At 37.4% G+C, this 18,122-nt stretch overlaps 1 protein-coding gene across 5 annotated transcripts in view; it reads right to left on the bottom strand.

Moving 5' to 3' along the window:
- The window catches only part of ADAM18 (ADAM metallopeptidase domain 18), a 202,947-nt gene that overhangs the window by 34,187 nt on the left and 150,638 nt on the right, over positions 1–18,122 (bottom strand). For all 5 annotated transcript variants that reach the window (XM_082715332.1, XM_082715335.1, XM_082715336.1 and 2 more), the window contains one exon: positions 15,283–15,397. In XM_082715332.1, the coding sequence (XP_082571458.1) occupies positions 15,283–15,397 (115 nt within the window). The remainder of the gene's footprint in view (positions 1–15,282; positions 15,398–18,122) is intronic.

Below are 18,122 nucleotides of genomic sequence, written 5' to 3'. Positions count from 1 at the left end.
GAAGAAAAAGAAAACAATGTAATAATAGTAGAGGACCACAATAATCTTCTTTCTGCATAATTAGATATTCAGATAATCAACAAGGAAACTGACCTGAATCATACTGTAGACTAAATGGAACTAACAGCACATACAGAAATTTCTACCATCCAAAAGCAGCAGAATACATATTTTATGCACATATCCTCTAGGATAGACCACATGATAGGTCACAAAATATGTTTTAACAAGTTTAAGAAGAATAAAATCATCCTATTCATTTGTTTTTTTATAAAGTTTTTATTTAAATTCGTTAGTTAACATACAGTGTAATATTAGCTTCATTTGTACAATATAGTGATTTAGCACTTCCATACAATATCCAATGCTCTTCTTAGCAAGTACACTCACTCCTTAATCCCCATCAACTATTTTACTCTTTCCCCTTCCCTCTAGTGAACATCAGTTTTTTTCTTGATAGTTAAGAGACTGTTTCTTGGTTTGCTTTCTCCTCTCTTCCCCTAAATCCTCTACTCACTGGTTTTGTTTCTTTTCTTTTTAAAAATTTTATTCATTTATTTGACAGAGAGAGGTGACAAGTAGGTATAGAAACAGGCAGACGGTGGGGGGGGGGGAGCAGGCTCCCTGCTGAGCAGAGAGCCCAATGCGAGATTCGATCCCAGGACCCTGAGGTCATTATCTGAGCTGAAGGCAGAGGCTTAACCCACTGAGCCACCAAGGCGCCCTCATTGGTTTTGTTTCTTAAATTTCACATATAAGTGAAATCACATGGTATTTGTGTTTCTCTGACAGACATTTTACTTAGCATAACATTCTGGAGATTTACCCATGACATTGCAAATGGCAAGATTTCATTTGTTTTTATGGCTGAGTAATATTCCATTGTATATGTATACCACATGTGTCTATAGATGCACATTTAAGTGTCTTCCATTATCTTGGCTATTGTAAATAATGCTGAAATAAACATAGGGATGCATGTTTGATGAAAAAATTCAAAATTTTTTTAAATTATCATTTTCATTTTATTTGGGTAAATATCCAATAGTGGAATTATTGGATCCATTTGTACTCCTATTTTTGAAATTTTGAGGAACTCCCATAATATTTCCCACACTGGCTGTACCATTTTAAATTTCTACCCACAGTGTACAAAAGTTCCTTAATCATACCAAGAATCTTTTCCAATCACAGTAGTATAAAACTAGAAGTTAAAGGAATGAAATATGGAAATAACTACCTAATTTTATACCTCATGGAACTAGGAGAAAAAAAACAAACAACTAAACTCAAAGTTAGTAGAAGGAAGGAAATAACCAACATCATAGCAGAAGTAAATGAAATAGAGACTAGAAAAACAACAGAAAAAGTCAATGAAGCTAAGACTTGACTTTTTAAAAATATTGAAAAAGATAAACCTTTGGGGTGCCTGGGTAGCTCAGTGGGTTAAGCCTCTGCCTCAGCTCAGGTCATGATCTCAGAGTCCTGGGATCGAGCCCCACATCAGGTTCTCTGCTCAGCAGGCAGTCTGCTTCCCCCCCTCTCTCTACCTGCCTCTTTGCCTACTAGTGATCTCTGTCTGTCAAATACATAAATAAAATCTTGAAAAATAGAAAAGAAAAAGATAAATCTTTAATTATACTAACTCAAGAAAAGAGAGAGAAATCAAATTAAAGAGGAGACATTATAGCAGATACCACAAAAATGGAAAATTCTTAAATAAGCTAAGTGCCTTGCAAACTGAGCTTTTTTTTGTTTGTTTTTTTATCAGGTCTTGCAGTGAGACCACTCATGAGCTCCCCAAAAGCAGAATCGCAGTTTCCTATAGCACTTTGGGATTCCCAGATATCACTCCCACTGTTTTTTCCTAAGCCAAGTCTTTTGGGAACTCATCTCTGTGTGTAGATCCCAGGGGCTACATGGGGCATTAACACTTCCTTCCTCTAGGAGAAGTGCCTGTCTTGTGTAACTCTGCACAAGGGTGTATTTGAGTGTGTGTGTGTGTGTGTGTGTGTGTGTGCATTTATGTGTGTGTTTGCAAGACCATGTTTAGTCCTCAGTGTGGCCTTTTATTCTTTGTTGTGGAGAGTTCTTGAGTTTTCAGATCTTTTTCAGAGGAAATGATCTATCTGTAGACTTGATGTGTCCTTGGGGGAAGGTGAGTTAAGTTCTGAGTATTCATATATCACTATCCTGGAAAGCCTGAGCAATTGCTTTTAAATTGAATGTTTACTTCATAGATATTTAGTTAAAGTATCATTATTGGATTTAAATATATACATTTAACTATTCTATTTACCTAATGTTCTTTTTCCTCTATTTAGGAAGACGGGGGTTGTGTTTCAGTCTGCTGTTTATGCACTGTTATGCACTGTTTATCCACTATGATGGTGGTCTGTCAAAAACTCTGATTGTTATAGCCCCATGAAGTTCTGGAATGCCAGCACTTTTGGCCACTAGGCTAGGAAATCAAGTGGTGATTCCTGTGTGAATTATGTGTACCCTCTCACTTTAGCAACACAGCTGGAGAGTGTATGAGGTGGAACATTCTTACCAGCTTCAGAAAAGCATCAAGAAAATGTTTTGATTACACAAGCCCATGGGCTTCAGCAATGCAGCAGGAGAGTGCCTCATTTGTGTATGTGTTGGGTTTAGTCTGGAAATAGGAGAATGCTGATCATGATCACACTTCTTAGCCCCAGCCAGGGATTAGGAAAATGTCATGATTGCCTATTCTTGCAGACTTATTTCTTTTATGTATATAAAAGTTATGTTTTCAGTATATAAAAGTCATGATTGCCTATTCTTGCAGACTTATTTCTTTTATGTATATAAAAGTTATGTTTTCAGTATATTGTAGTCTATTAAGTGTACAATATCATTACAAAAACACTGTAAATACCTTAATGTAAAAACACACTGCTGCTAAAAGATGTTAAGTATCATTTGAACTTTTAGTGAGTCATAATGTATTTTTAAAGATTTTATTTATTTATCTGTCAGAGAGAGAGAGAGAGAGAGAGAGAGAGCGCACAGGCAGGCAGAGTGGCAGGCAGAGGCAGAGGGAGAAGCAGGCTCCCTGTCAGACAAGGAGCCTAACGGGGGACCCAATTCCAGGATGCAGGGATCACTACCCAAGCCAAAGGTAGCTACCCAACTGACTGAGCCACCCAGGTACCCCATAATATTTTTGCAAAGGAGAATTTTGTCTCAGTGTTGATGATTGTGCATTGTTCAGGGGGGTGGCTGTTGAAGACTGGGATGGCTGTGGCATTTTGTTAAAATATGACAGCAATGAAATTTGTTATATTGATTGACTTTTCCTTTCATGAATGATTTCTTTGTAGCATGTGATGCTGTTTGTAGCATTTTTTAGCTATAGTAATATAAAAAAGTACCCTCTTTTAAAATTGAATCCCTGCTAAAAACCAAGTTTATGTAATATTCTAAATCTTTTGCTGTCATTTCAACAATCTTCACAGTACCTTCACAGGAGTAGATTCTTTCTCAAGAAACCATTTTCTCTGCTCATCCTAAGAAGCAAATCCTAATGTTAGTTTTATCATGAGATTGCAGTGATTCAGTCATATTTTCAGGTATCACTTCTAATCTAATTTTCTTGCAATTTAACCATGTCTGCAGTTACTTCCTCCACCAGTCTTGAATAACTCAAAGTCATCAGTAAGTGTTGGAATCAACTTGTTTCAAACTCTTGTTAATGTTGATATTTTGACCTCTTCTTATGAATCACAAGTGCTCTTAGTTGCATTTAAAATGGTGAATCTTTTCCAGAAGGTATTAAATTTCCATTGCCCAGATCTATCAGAGGAATCACTACCTATGGCTGCCATAGACTTATGAAACATATTTCCTGAGTAATAGGACTTGAAAATTAAAATTACTCTTTCATCTATGGGCTTTAGGATGAATGCTTTGTTAGCAGTCATGAAAACAACATTAATCTCGTTGTAAATCTCCATCAGAGTTCTTACAGGACTAGGTGCATTGTCAATGAACAATGATATTTTGAAAAACTTCTATTTTTATTAGTAGCAGTCATCAACATTGGGTATAAAATATTCAGTAAAGTATGTTATAAACATATGTGCTGTCACCCAGGCTTTTCTGTTCCATTTAAATAGTAGATTTAGCTTAAATCTTAAGGCTTTTGGATTTTCAGAATGGTAAATGAGCAATGACTTCAACTAAGCCACCAGCTGCATAAGTCCCTAACAGGAAGATTCACCCTTCCCTTTGAAGTTTTGAAGCCAGGCATTGACTTTTCCTCTCCAGCTATGAAATTCATAAACAGCATTTTCTTCCAATGTTTTGTTTACATTGAAAATATGTTGTGGGGGGGAGGAGTCAAGATGGCGGAGAAGTAGCAGCTGAGAACGCTTCAGCTAGCCGGAGATCAGCTAGATAGCTTATCTAAAGATTGCAAACACCTGAAAATCCATCGGCAGATCGAAGAGAAGAAGAACAGCAATTCTGGAAACAGAAAAACAACCACTTTCTGAAAGGTAGGATCGGAGGAGAAGTGAATCCAAAGCGACGGGAAGATAGACCCCGGGGGGAGGGGCCGGCTCCCGGCAAGCAGCGGAGCAACCGCGCACAAAATCAGGACTTTTAAAAGTCTGTTCCGCTGAGGGACATCGCTCCAGAGGCTAAACGGGGGCGAAGCCCACGCGGGGTCAGCGTGGCCTCAGGTCCTGCAGGGTCACAGAAGGATCGGGGGTGTCTGAGTGTCGCAGAGCTTGCGGGTATTGGAACGGGAAAGCCGGCTGCAGAGACAGAGCCGACAGTAAGCTCACAGCTCGGGGTTACCTTGAACCGGTCGCAGGCTCGGTGAGCTCGGAGCGCGGCCAGAGGTCAGGCAGACGGGAGTAACTGGGCGCGGTTCTCTGAGGGCGCACTGAGGAGTGGGGCCCTGGGCTCTCGGCTCCTCCGGGCCAGAGACCAGGAAGCCGCCATTTGTATTCCCATCCTCCGGAACTCTACGGAAAGTGCTCAGGGAACAAAAGCTCCTGAAAGCAAACCCGAGCGGATTACTCACCCCGGCCCCCGGGTAAGGGCGGTGTAATTCCGCCTGCGGCAAAGACACTTGAGAATCACTACAACAGGCCCCTCCCCCAGAAGATCAACAAGAAATCCAGCCGAGACCAAGTTCACCTACCAAGGAGTGCGGTTTCAATACCAAGGAGAGCAGCAGAATTCCAGAGGAGGAGAAAGCCAAGCACGGAACTCATGGCTTTTTTCCTGTGATTTTTTTTTAGTCTTGCAGTTAATTTAATTTTTTCTTTTTCATTTTTTTTTTTTTTTCTTCTCGCCTTCGGGTAAAATTTTTCTTTTTTTAACTGTTACCTTTTTCTTTTTGAACGATTTTTTACTAGTTTATCTAATATATATATTTTTTCTTTTTTACATTTTTCTCAGGTGTTTTCTTTTTTTAAAAAATTTTTTTTCTTTTCTTTTTTTTTTTCTTTTCTTTTTTCTTTTTTTTTTCTTTCTTTGTTTTGAACCTCTTTTTATCCCCTTTCTCCCCACTCACGATTTTGGATCTCTTCTAATTTGGTTAAAGCATATTTTCCTGGGGTTGTTGCCACCCTTTTAGTATTTTACTTGCCCCTTCATTTACTCTTATCTGGCCAAAATGACAAGACGTAAAAATTCAACACAAAAAAAAGAACAAGAGGCAGTACCGAAGGCTAGGGACCTAATCAATACAGACATCGGTAATATGTCAGATCTAGAGTTCAGAATGACAATTCTCAAGGTTCTAGCCGGGCTCGAAAAAGGCATGGAAGATATTAGAGAAACCCTCTCGAGAGATATAAAAGCCCTTTCTGGAGAAATAAAAGAACTAAAATCTAACCAAGTTGAAATCAAAAAAGCTATTAATGAGGTGCAATCAAAAATGGAGGCTCTCACTGCTAGGATAAATGAGGCAGAAGAAAGAATTAGTGATATAGAAGACCAAATGACAGAGAATAAAGAAGCTGAGCAAAAGAGGGACAAACAGCTACTGGACCACGAGGGGAGAATTCGAGAATTAAGTGACACCATAAGACGAAACAACATTAGAATAATTGGGATTCCAGAAGAAGAAGAAAGAGAGAGGGGAGCAGAAGGTATACTGGAGAGAATTATTGGGGAGAATTTCCCCAATATGGCAAAGGGGACGAGCATCAAAATTCAGGAGGTTCAGAGAAGGCCCCTCAAAATCAATAAGAATAGGCCCACACCCCGTCACCTAATAGTAAAATTTACAAGTCTCAGTGACAAAGAGAAAATCCTGAAAGCAGCCCGGGAAAAGAAGTCTGTAACATACAATGGTAAAAATATTAGATTGGCAGCTGACTTATCCACAGAGACCTGGCAGGCCAGAAAGAGCAGGCATGATATTTTTAGAGCACTAAACGAGAAAAACATGCAGCCCAGAATACTATATCCAGCTAGGCTATCATTGAAAATAGAAGGAGAGATTAAAAGCTTCCAGAACAAACAAAAACTGAAAGAATTTGCAAATACCAAACCAGCTCTACAGGAAATATTGAAAGGGGTCCTCTAAGCAAAGAGAGAGACTGCAAGTGGTAGATCAGAAAGGAACAGAGACCATATACAATAACAGTCACCTTACAGGCAATACAATGGCAATAAATTCATATCTCTCAATAGTTACCCTGAATGTGAATGGGCTAAATGCCCCTGTCAAAAGACACAGGGTATCAGAATGGATAAAAAAACAAAACCCATCTCTATGTTGCCTCCAAGAAACTCATTTTAAGCCCGAAGACACCTCCAGATTTAAAGTGAGGGGGTGGAAAAGAATTTACCATGCTAATGGACATCAGAAGAAAGCAGGAGTGGCAATCCTTATATCAGATCAATTAGATTTTAAGCCAAAGACTATAATAAGAGATGAGGAAGGACACTATATCATACTCAAAGGGTCTGTCCAACAAGAAGATTTAACAATTTTAAATATCTATGCCCCCAACGTGGGAGCAGCCAACTATATAAACCAATTAATAACAAAATCAAAGAAACACATCAACAACAATACAATAATAGTAGGGGACTTTAACACTCCCCTCACTGAAATGGACAGGTCATCCAAGCAAAAGATCAGCAAGGAAATAAAGGCCTTAAACGACACACTGGACCAGATGGACATCACAGATATATTCAGAACATTTCATCCCAAAGCAACAGAATACACATTCTTCTCTAGTGCACATGGAACATTCTCCAGAATAGATCACATCCTCGGTCCTAAATCAGGACTCAACCGGTATCAAAAGATTGGGATCATTCCCTGCATATTTTCAGACCACAATGCTCTAAAGCTAGAACTCAATCACAAAAGGAAGTTTGGAAAGAACCCAAATACATGGAGACTAAACAGCATCCTTCTAAAGAATGAATGGGTCAACCGGGAAATTAAAGAAGAATTGAAAAAAATCATGGAAACAAATGATAATGAAAATACAACGGTTCAAAATCTGTGGGACACAACAAAGGCAGTCCTGAGAGGAAAATATATAGCGGTACAAGCCTTTCTCAAGAAGCAAGAAAGGTCTCAGGTACACAACCTAACCCTACACCTAAAGGAGCTGGAGAAAGAACAAGAAAGAAACCCTAAGCCCAGCAGGAGAAGAGAAATCATAAAGATCAGAGCAGAAATCAATGAAATAGAAACCAAAAAAACAATAGAACAAATCAACGAAACTAGGATCTGGTTCTTTAAAAGAATTAATAAAATTGATAAACCCCTGGCCCGACTTATCAAAAAGAAAAGAGAAAGGACCCAAATAAATAAAATCATGAATGAAAGAGGAGAGATCACAACTAACACCAAAGAAATACAAACTATTATAAGAACATAGTATGAGCAACTCTACGGCAATAAATTTGACAATCTGGAAGAAATGGATGCACTCCTAGAAACATATAAACTACCACAACTGAACCAGGAAGAAATAGAAAGCCTGAACAGACCCATAACCAGTAAGGAGATTGTAACAGTCATTAAAAATCTCCAAACAAACAAAAGCCCAGGGCTAGATGGCTTCCCCGGGGAATTCTACCAAACATTTAAAGAAGAACTAATTCCTATTCTCCTGAAACTGTTCCAAAAAATAGAAATGGAAGGAAAACTTCCAAACTCATTTTATGAGGCCAGCATCACCTTGATCCCAAAACCAGACAAGGATCCCACCAAAAAAGAGAGCTATAGACCGATATCCTTGATGAACACAGATGCGAAAATACTCAAAAAAATACTAGCCAATAGGATTCAACAGTACATTAAAAAGATTATTCACCACGACCAAGTGGGATTTATTCCAGGGCTGCAAGGTTGGTTCAACATCCGCAAATCAGTCAATGTGATAGAACACATCAATAAAAGAAAGAACAAGAACCATATGATACTTTCAATAGATGCTGAAAAAGCATTTGACAAAGTACAGCATCCCTTCCTGATCAAAACTCTTCAAAGCGTAGGGATAGAGGGCACATACCTCAATATCATCAAAGCCATCTATGAAAAACCCACTGCAAATATCATTCTCAATGGAGAAAAACTGAAAGCTTTTCCACTAAGGTCAGGAACACGGCAGGGATGTCCATTATCAGCACTGCTATTCAACATAGTACTAGAGGTCCTAGCCTCAGCAATCAGACAACAAAAGGAAATTAAAGGCATCCAAATCGGCAAAGAAGAAGTCAAATTATCACTCCTCACAGATGATATGATACTATATGTGGAAAACCCAAAAGACTCCACTCCAAAACTGCTAGAACTTATACAGGAATTCAGTAAAGTGTCAGGATATAAAATCAATGCACAGAAATCAGTTGCATTTCTCTACACCAACAGCAAGACAGAAGAAAGAGAAATTAAGGAGTCAATCCCATTTACAATTGCATCCAAAACCATAAAATATCTAGGAATAAACCTAACCAAAGAGACACAGAATCTATACTCAGAAAACTATAAAGTACTCATGAAAGAAATTGAGGAAGACACAAAGAAATGGAAAAATGTTCCATACTCCTGGATTGGAAGAATAAATATTGTGAAAATGTCTATGCTACCTAAAGCAATCTACACATTTAATGCAATTCCTATCAAAGTACCATCCATCTTTTTCAAAGAAATGGAACAAATAATGCTAAAATTTATATGGAACCAGAAAAGACCTCGAATAGCCAAAGGGATATTGAAAAAGAAAGCCAACGTTGGTGGCATCACAATTCCGGACTTCAAGCTCTATTACAAAGCTGTCATCATCAAGACAGCATGGTACTGGCACAAAAACAGACACATAGATCAATGGAACAGAATAGAGAGCCCAGAAATAGACCCTCAACTCTATGGTCAACTCATCTTCGACAAAGCAGGAAAGAATGTCCAATGGAAAAAAGACAGCCTCTTCAATAAATGGTGCTGGGAAAATTGGACCGCCACATGCAGAAAAATGAAATTGGACCATTTCCTTACACCACACACAAAAATAGACTCAAAATGGATGAAGGACCTCAATGTGCGAAAGGAATCCATCAAAATCCTTGAGGAGAACACAGGCAGCAACCTCTTCGACCTCAGCCGCAGCAACATCTTCCTAGGAACAACGCAAAAGGCAAGGGAAGCAAGGGAAAAAATGAACTATTGGGATTTCATCAAGATCAAAAGCTTTTGCACAGCAAAAGAAACAGGTAACAAAACCAAAAGACAACTGACAGAATGGGAGAAGATATTTGCAAACGACATATCAGATAAAGGACTAGTGTCCAGAATCTATAAAGAACTTAGCAAACTCAACACCCAAAGAACAAATAATCCAATCAAGAAATGGGCAGAGGACATGAACAGACATTTCTGCAAAGACGACATCCAGATGGCCAACAGACACATGAAAAAGTGCTCCATATCACTCGGCATCAGGGAAATACAAATCAAAACCACAATGAGATATCACCTCACACCAGTCAGAATGGCTAAAATCAACAAGTCAGGAAATGACAGATGCTGGCAAGGATGTGGAGAAAGGGGAACCCTCCTACATTGTTGGTGGGAATGCAAGCTGGTGCAGCCACTCTGGAAAACAGCATGGAGGTTCCTCAGAATGTTGAAAATAGAACTGCCCTATGACCCAGCAATTGCACTATTGGGTATTTACCCTAAAGATACAAATGTAGTGATCCAAAGGGGCACATGCACCCGAATGTTTATAGCAGCAATGTCCACAATAGCCAAACTATTGAAAGAACCTAGATGTCCATCAACAGATGAATGGATCAAGAAGATGTGGTATATATATACACAATGGAATACTATGCAGCCATCAAAAGAAATGAAATCTTGCCATTTGCGACAACATGGATGGAACTAGAGCGTATCATGCTTAGCGAAATAAGTCAAGCAGAGAAAGACAACTATCATATGATCTCCCTGATATGAGGAAGTGGTGATGCAACATGGAGGCTTAAGTGGGTAGGAGAAGAATAAATGAAACAAGATGGGATTGGGAGGGAGACAAACCATAAGTGACTCTTAATCTCACAAAACAAACTGAGGGTTGCTGGGGGGAGGGGTTTTGGGAGAAGGGGGTGGGATTATGGACATTGGGGAGGGTATGTGCTTTGGTGAGTGCTGTGAAGTGTGTAAACCTGGTGATTCACAGACCTGTACCCCTGGGGATAAAAATATAAGTTTATAAAAAATAAAAAATTTAAAAAAAAAAAAGAAAGAAAATATGTTGTTTAGTGTAGTCACATTCATTAGTTGTCTTAGCTAGATCTTTTAGCTAACTTGCTGCAGTTTATTCATCAGCACTTGCTGCTTCACTTTGCACTTTTATATGATGGAGATGGTTTCTTTCCTTAAATATCATGAACCAACCTCTGCTACTTTCAAACTTTTCTTCTTCAGCTTCCTCACATCTCTTGGTATTAGAATAACAGAAAAGAATTAGGGTCTTGCTCTGGATTGGGCTTTGGCTTAAAGAAATGGTTGTTTGATCTTCTATCCAGACCACTAAAACTTTCTCCATATTAGCAGTAAGGTTATTTTGTTTTTTAAATTATTTGTATGTTAATGGATTAACATTTTTAACTTTCCTCAAAAACTTTGCACCCTCAACTTGCCTAACTGGTGCAAGAGGCTTAGCTTTTGACCTATCTTGGCTTTCAGTATTCTTTCTTTACTAAGCTTAATCATTTAGAGCTTTTGATTTAAAGTCAGAGACATGAGACTTTTCCTTTCCCTGTGCACTTAGAGGCCTTTGTAGGGTTTTTAACTGGCCTAACTTAAATATTGTTGTGTATCAAGGATATGGAGGCCCATGAAGAGGGAGAAGAGGAATAGTTTATTGGTGGAGAAATCAAGGTATATATAATATTTATTAATTAAGTTCATTATCTTATTTCTTGCTTTGAGACTTATAACACTTGAGGACTGTCTTCTAACTTATTTAACTAAGTTGAGGAAAACTAAGTATCTGAGAAAATCTCATCACAAATATTGTGTAACACTAATTTAATTAAAGCCACTATTCAAGATAACTCTTTTAATTTCTCAGGTGATCATGACAGATCAATGAAACTAGGAGTTGGTTCTTTGAAAGAATTAATAAGATTGATAACCCCCTGTCCAGACTTAACCAAAAGAAAAGAGAAAGGACCAAAATTAACAAAATCATGAATGAAAGAGGAGAGATCACAACCTACTCCAAAGAAATACAATTATAAAAACATATTATGAGAAACTATACGCCAGCAAATTTGACAATCTAGAAGAAATGTATGCATTCCTAGAGATGTATAATCTACCAAACTGAACTAGAAAGAAATAGAAAAACTGAACAGACCCATAACCAGTAAAGAGATTGAAGCAGTAGTCAAAAATATCCCAAAAAACAAGACCCAGGTTCAGATGGCTTCCCAGGGGCATTCTACCAAACTTTTAAAGAAGAATTAATACCTATTTTCCTGTTCCAAAAAATAAAAATGGAAGGAAAACTTACAAACTCATTTTATGAAGCCAGCATTACCTTGATCCCCAAACCACACAAAGACCCCATCAAAAAGGAGAGTTACATCAGAAAGGACGAATACCCAACTTTTGTAGCAACATGGATGGGACTGGAAGAGATTATGCTGAGTGAAATAAGTCAAGCAGAGAGAGGCAATTATCATATAACAAATAGCATGGAGGACATGGGGAGTTAGAGAGGACAAGGGAGTTGGGGGAAATTGGAAGGGGAGGTGAACCATGAGAGAGTATGGACTCTGAAAAACAACCTGAGGGTTTTGAAGGGGCGGAGGGTGGGAGGTCGGGGTACCAGGTGGTGGGTATTATAGAGGGCACGGATTGCATGGAGCACTGGGTGTGGTGCAAAAATAATGAATACTTCTATGCTGAAAATAAATTTTAAAAAATGGAATTAAAAAAAAAAGGAGAGTTACAGACCAATATCCCTGATGAACAGGATGCAAAAATTCTCACCAAAATAATAGCCAATAGGATCCAACAGTGCACTAAAAGGATTATTCACCACAACCAGATGGGATTTATTTCAATGCTTCAAAGTTGGTTCAACATCCGCAAATCAATCAATGTGGTACAATATATTAATAAAAGACAAAGCAAGAACCATATGATACTCTAAATAGATACTGAAATACCATTCGACAAAGCACAGCAACCTTTCTTGATCAAAATTCTTCACAGTGTAAGGGTAGGGGGTACATTCCTCAATATCATAAAAGCTGTCTAAGAAAAACCCACAGCAAATATTGTTCTCAAGGGGGAAAAATTGACAGCTTTCCCCCTAAAATCAGGAACACAGCAGGGATGTCCATTATCACCACTGCTATTTAACATAATACCAGAGGTCCTAGCATCAGTAATCAGACAACAAAAAGAAATAAAAGGCATCCAAATCAGCAAAGAAGAAGTCAAACTCTCACTCCTTGCAGGTGATATGATACTTTATGTGGAAAACCCAAAAGGCTCCACCCCAAAACTGCTAGAACTCATAAAGGAATTCAGTAAAGTCTCAGGATATAAAATCAATGCACAGAAACCAGTTGCATTTCTATACACCAACAGCAAGATAGAAGAAAGAGAAATTAAGGAGTTGATTCTATTTACAATGCACCCAAAAGAAAGGCAAACAATCTGTACTCAGTGGACGCCTGGGTGTCTCAGTGGGTTAAGCCACTGCCTTCGGCTCAGGTCATGATCTCAGGGTCCTGGAATCGAGCCTCGCATCGGGCTCTCTGCTCAGCAGGGAGCCTGCTTCCCTCTCTCTCTCTCTCTCTCTTTCTCTGCCTGCCTCTCTGCCTACTTGTGATCTCTGTCTGTCAAATAAATAAATAAAATCTTTAAAAAAAAGAATCTGTACTCAGAAAACTATAAAGTACTCATGAAAGAAATTGAGGAAGACACAAAGAAATGGAAAAATGTTCCATGCTCATGGATTGGAAGAACAAATATTGTGAAAGTGTCTATGCTACCTAGAACAATCTATATGTTCTAGAATATATGTGGAATATATATGTTCTAATAGAATCCCTATCAAAATACCATAAATGTTTTTCAAAGAAATTGAACAAATTATCCTAAAATTTATAAGGAACCAGAAAAGACCCCAAATAGCTAGAGGAATGTTGAAAAAGAAAACCAAAGTTGGTGGCATCACAATTCCAGACTTCAAGCTCTGTTACAAAGCTATAATCATCTAGACAGTATGGTACTGGCACAAAAACAAACCCATAGATCAATGGAACAGACCAGAGAGCCCAGAAATGGACCTTCAACTCTATGGTTAACTAATCTTTGACAAAACAGGAAAGAATGTCCAATGGAAAAAAGACAGTCTCTTCAACAAACAATGTTGGGAAAATTGGACAGCCACATACAGAAGAATGAAACTGGACCATTTCCTTAAACCACACACACAAAAAATAGACTCAAAATGGATGAAAGACCTCGATGTGAGACAGGAATCCATTAAAATCCTTGAGGAGAACACATGCAGCTACCCCTTTGACTTCAGCCACAGCAGCTTCTCCTTATAAACATCTCCAAAGGCAAGAATGAACTATTGGGACTTCTTGAAGATCAAAAGCTTTTGAACAGCAAAGGAAACAATCAAAAAAGCCAAAAGACAACCAAAAGAATGGGAGGAGATATTTGCAAATGCCATATTAGATAAAAGAGTTAGTATCCAAAATTTATAAAGAACTTATCAAACTCAACACCAAAAGAACAAATAATCTAATGAAGAAATGCACAGAAGACAGGAATAGACATTTTGGCAAAAGATATCCAAATGGACAACAGACACAAGAAAATGCATTCAATGTCACTTGGCATCAGGGAAATACAAATCCAAACCACAGAAAGATACCACCTCACACCAGTCAGAATGGTTAAAATTTACCAGTCAGGAAATGACAGGTGTGGGTGAGTATGTGGAGAAGGGGAAACCCTCCTACACTTTTTTTGGGAATGCAAACTGGTGTAGCCACTCTGGAAAACAGTACAGGAGTTCCTCAAAAAGTTGGAAATAAAGCTACCCTATGACATAGCAATCATACTGCTGGGTATTTACCCTAAAGATATAAATTCAGTGATCTGAAGGGGCATGTACACCCCAATGTTTATAGCAGCTGTGTCCACAATAGCCAAACTATGGAAAGAACCTAGATGTCCATCAACTGATAAATGGATAAGGATATTATATACACACACACACACACACACACACACGGAATGTGTGGAATACTATTCAACCATTAAAAAGGAAATCTTGCCATTTGCAACAATATGGATGAAACTAGAGAATGTTATGTTGAGCAAAATACATCAGAGAAGGACAATTATCATATGATCTTCTTGATATAAGGAATTTGAGAAACAAGACAGAGGATCATAGGGGAGGGAAGGGAAAAATGAAACAAGATGAAACCAGAGAGGCAGACAAACCATAAGAACTCTTAATCTCAGGAAACAAACCGAGGGGGAAGAAGGTGGGAGAGATGGAGTGGCTGGGTGATGTACATTGGGGAGGGTATGGGCTATGGTGAATGCTGTGAATTGTGTAAAACTGATGAATCACAGACCTGTACTCCAAAACAGATAATACATTATATGTTAATAAAAAATGTTACTCAGGTGATCATGAGAGATTTGACTTAGTGTTATAGTTCTTTAAGTATTTAATAAAAGAGCATATATTTTGTTTTAAAAGTTTAATTTCTACTCACCAGATTTCTGGACATTTCCATCATCAATACTTCCCCCTGGTGAGCCAATCTGGAATTCACAATGTGGAGGCCTATAGCCAGGAAAGCAATGACAATTACCCAAATTATTACATATCTGAAACAAACAAACAAAAAAGTCACATAATTACTATAAATTATATTAGTTTTTATGTCTTATGTATATATTCAAAAGAATAAAATCACTATTTTTCTGTTTAATACTGTATGAGAAATGTTTAATACTGTATGAGAAATACTGTATGAGAAAAAGTAGTGAAAATTTTGACAACATAATAGTCAATGACAAAATTAATACCTACATGATCCTGCATGATACTATATTTATGACGACCTCTATATATTGACTGTTTTTGATATGTACCTTGCCTTGCCCTAATCATTTTTAATAAATAGGATACAATAAATTATGGCCATTTTATTCAGAGAAAGGTACATTTTGTGAAGTTTGAATTTCTCAAAAATATCTCATTTAGTTATTTTGCTAAACATTTGCTATCACCACTTCTTCTACACCTACACTTTAATTTCTATACAAAATATTATAATAAAATTATCCTCGATTGACTTGGCCACTTCAATTTTTTATCTTAATCCCCTTTTCCAAATTTTACTTTAGTGACCAATATTTGTATTTCATTTTTAACTAAACACATTTTTCAAAATAAAATAAAATAGATGCAAAAACTATTTAAAATGAGCAATGAAATAAAAATTTATAATAAATTTGCAATTCTAGAGGTTAACATCTATGGAGTTTACATGTTACTGTGCTTTTACATTTAACAGTTTAGTTTTAATTTTCATTTTAAAGTAAAACAAGTAAATAAAATTTTGTAAGATTCAAACAATTAAAATACATAAAGCTAGGAGTTCTCACTAAGTTCTACTCTCCACCACTAAAAATTTTCCTTGTTTCCTTCCTATTGCTGTATCACTGTCTATTTCCCTCTTCAGTTTTGTTAACATTTCTTTTATATATTCAGATGTTTGAAATTCAGGCATGTATCTATTACAATTTTTATATCCTCTTGATGAATTGACTCTTCATATAGTGACCTTCTTGTCTTTTTTGACAATTTTTGCTTAAAGTGTATTTTCTCTGATATAAATATAGCCACATTACTCTCTTTTGGTTACCATTTGCATGAAAAATCTCTTTTCCATTCCTCCACATTCAGCCTATGTGTATTCTTTTTTTTTTAAATTGTATTTATTTATTTGACAGAGAGTGATCACAAGTAGGCAGAGAGGAAGGCAGAGAGAGAGAGGAGGAAGCAGGCTCCCTGCTGAGCAGAGAGCCCGATGTGGGGCTCCATCCTGTGACTTTGGGATTGTGACCTGAGCAGAAGCAGAGGCTTTAATCCACTGAGCCACCCAGGCACCCCAAGCCTATGTGTATTCTTAAAAGTAAAGAAAATCACTATAGGCAGTATATAATTTCCCGTTTTTTTTTTTTTTAAAGATTTTACTTATTTATTTGACAGACAGAGATCACAAGTAGGCAGAGAGGCAGGCAGAGAGAGAGAGGAAGGGAAGCAGGCACCCTGGTGAGCAGAGAGCCTGATGCGGGGCTTGATTACAGGACCCTGAGATCATGCCCTGAGATGAAAGCAGAGGCTTTAACCCACTGAGACACCCAGGCGCCCTATAAATTCCTGTTGTTTTTAAATAAAAATTCAATTAATTTATATTTAAAGTAATTATGGATTAGAAAGGATTTGGGGCACCTGGGTGGCTCAGTGGGTTAAAGCCTCTGCCTTTGGCTCAGGTCATGGTCCCAGGGTCCTGGGATCAAGCCCCGCATCAGGCTCTCTGCTCAGCGGGGAGCCTGCTTTCCCCCTTCCTCTCTGTCTGCCTCTGTGCCTACTTGTGATCTCTGTCTGTCAAATAAATAAATAAAATCTTTTTTTTTTTTTCATTTTTTTTTAATATAATTTTTTATTTTTTATAAACATATATTTTTATCCCCAGGGGTACATTCTTTAAAAAAAAAAAAGAAAGGATTTACTATTGCCTTTGTGTTCATTATATTCTGGTGGTTTCTTTGTTCTGTTTTTCTTCTCTTGCTGTCTTCCTTTATGATTTAATTTTTAAAAATATATGTTAATGCTTTGATTACTTTCTCTTTCTCTTTAGGGTGTTTACTACAGGTTTTCTTATTTGAGGTTATCATGAAGCTTACATAAAATATTTTATGGATAGACAGTCTACTTTAAGCTGATAACAACCTAACTTTGATTTATACAAATATTCTACACTTTAATTTCAGCTTCTCCCACATTTTGTGTAATCGATGCTAAAATTTCCATCATTTTATATGGTGTATTCATTAACATATTTTTGTATCTAGTTAATTTTAATACATTTCTTTTAAAGATTTTTTTTTTTTTTGAGAGAGTGAGAGCATAAGCAGGGAGAAGGGGCAGAGAGACAGGGAAATCAAACTACCTGCTGATCCCAGGACCCTGAGATCATGACCTGAGCCAAAGGCAGACACTAAATGGAGCCACCCAGCTGCCCTAATTTTAAACTTGTGTTTCTTAACTTTTACATCAGAGTTTATATGCTAACATTACAATATCAGAATATTCTGAATTTGAATTTATTTTTTACAGTGAGTTTTAATGCTTTTACACGTTTTCATTTTTAAACTTGAAGAATTCCCTTGTCCATTTCAGAAGAGAGAATATATGAAGAAATAATAACTGAAAACTTCCCAAATTCAATAAATAACATGAAAACAAACATCTGGAAACTCATAAACTTCAAGTAAGATGAACTTAAAATGGCTCACATCGGTACATATTATAATGAAATTT

The sequence above is a fragment of the Mustela nivalis genome (genome assembly GCF_964662115.1).
Source record: "Mustela nivalis genome assembly, chromosome: 20".
NCBI classification, from domain to species: Eukaryota; Metazoa; Chordata; class Mammalia; order Carnivora; family Mustelidae; genus Mustela; species Mustela nivalis.
The sequence above is the reverse complement of the archived record's forward strand: the minus strand, read 5'-3'. Positions and strand labels throughout refer to the sequence as shown.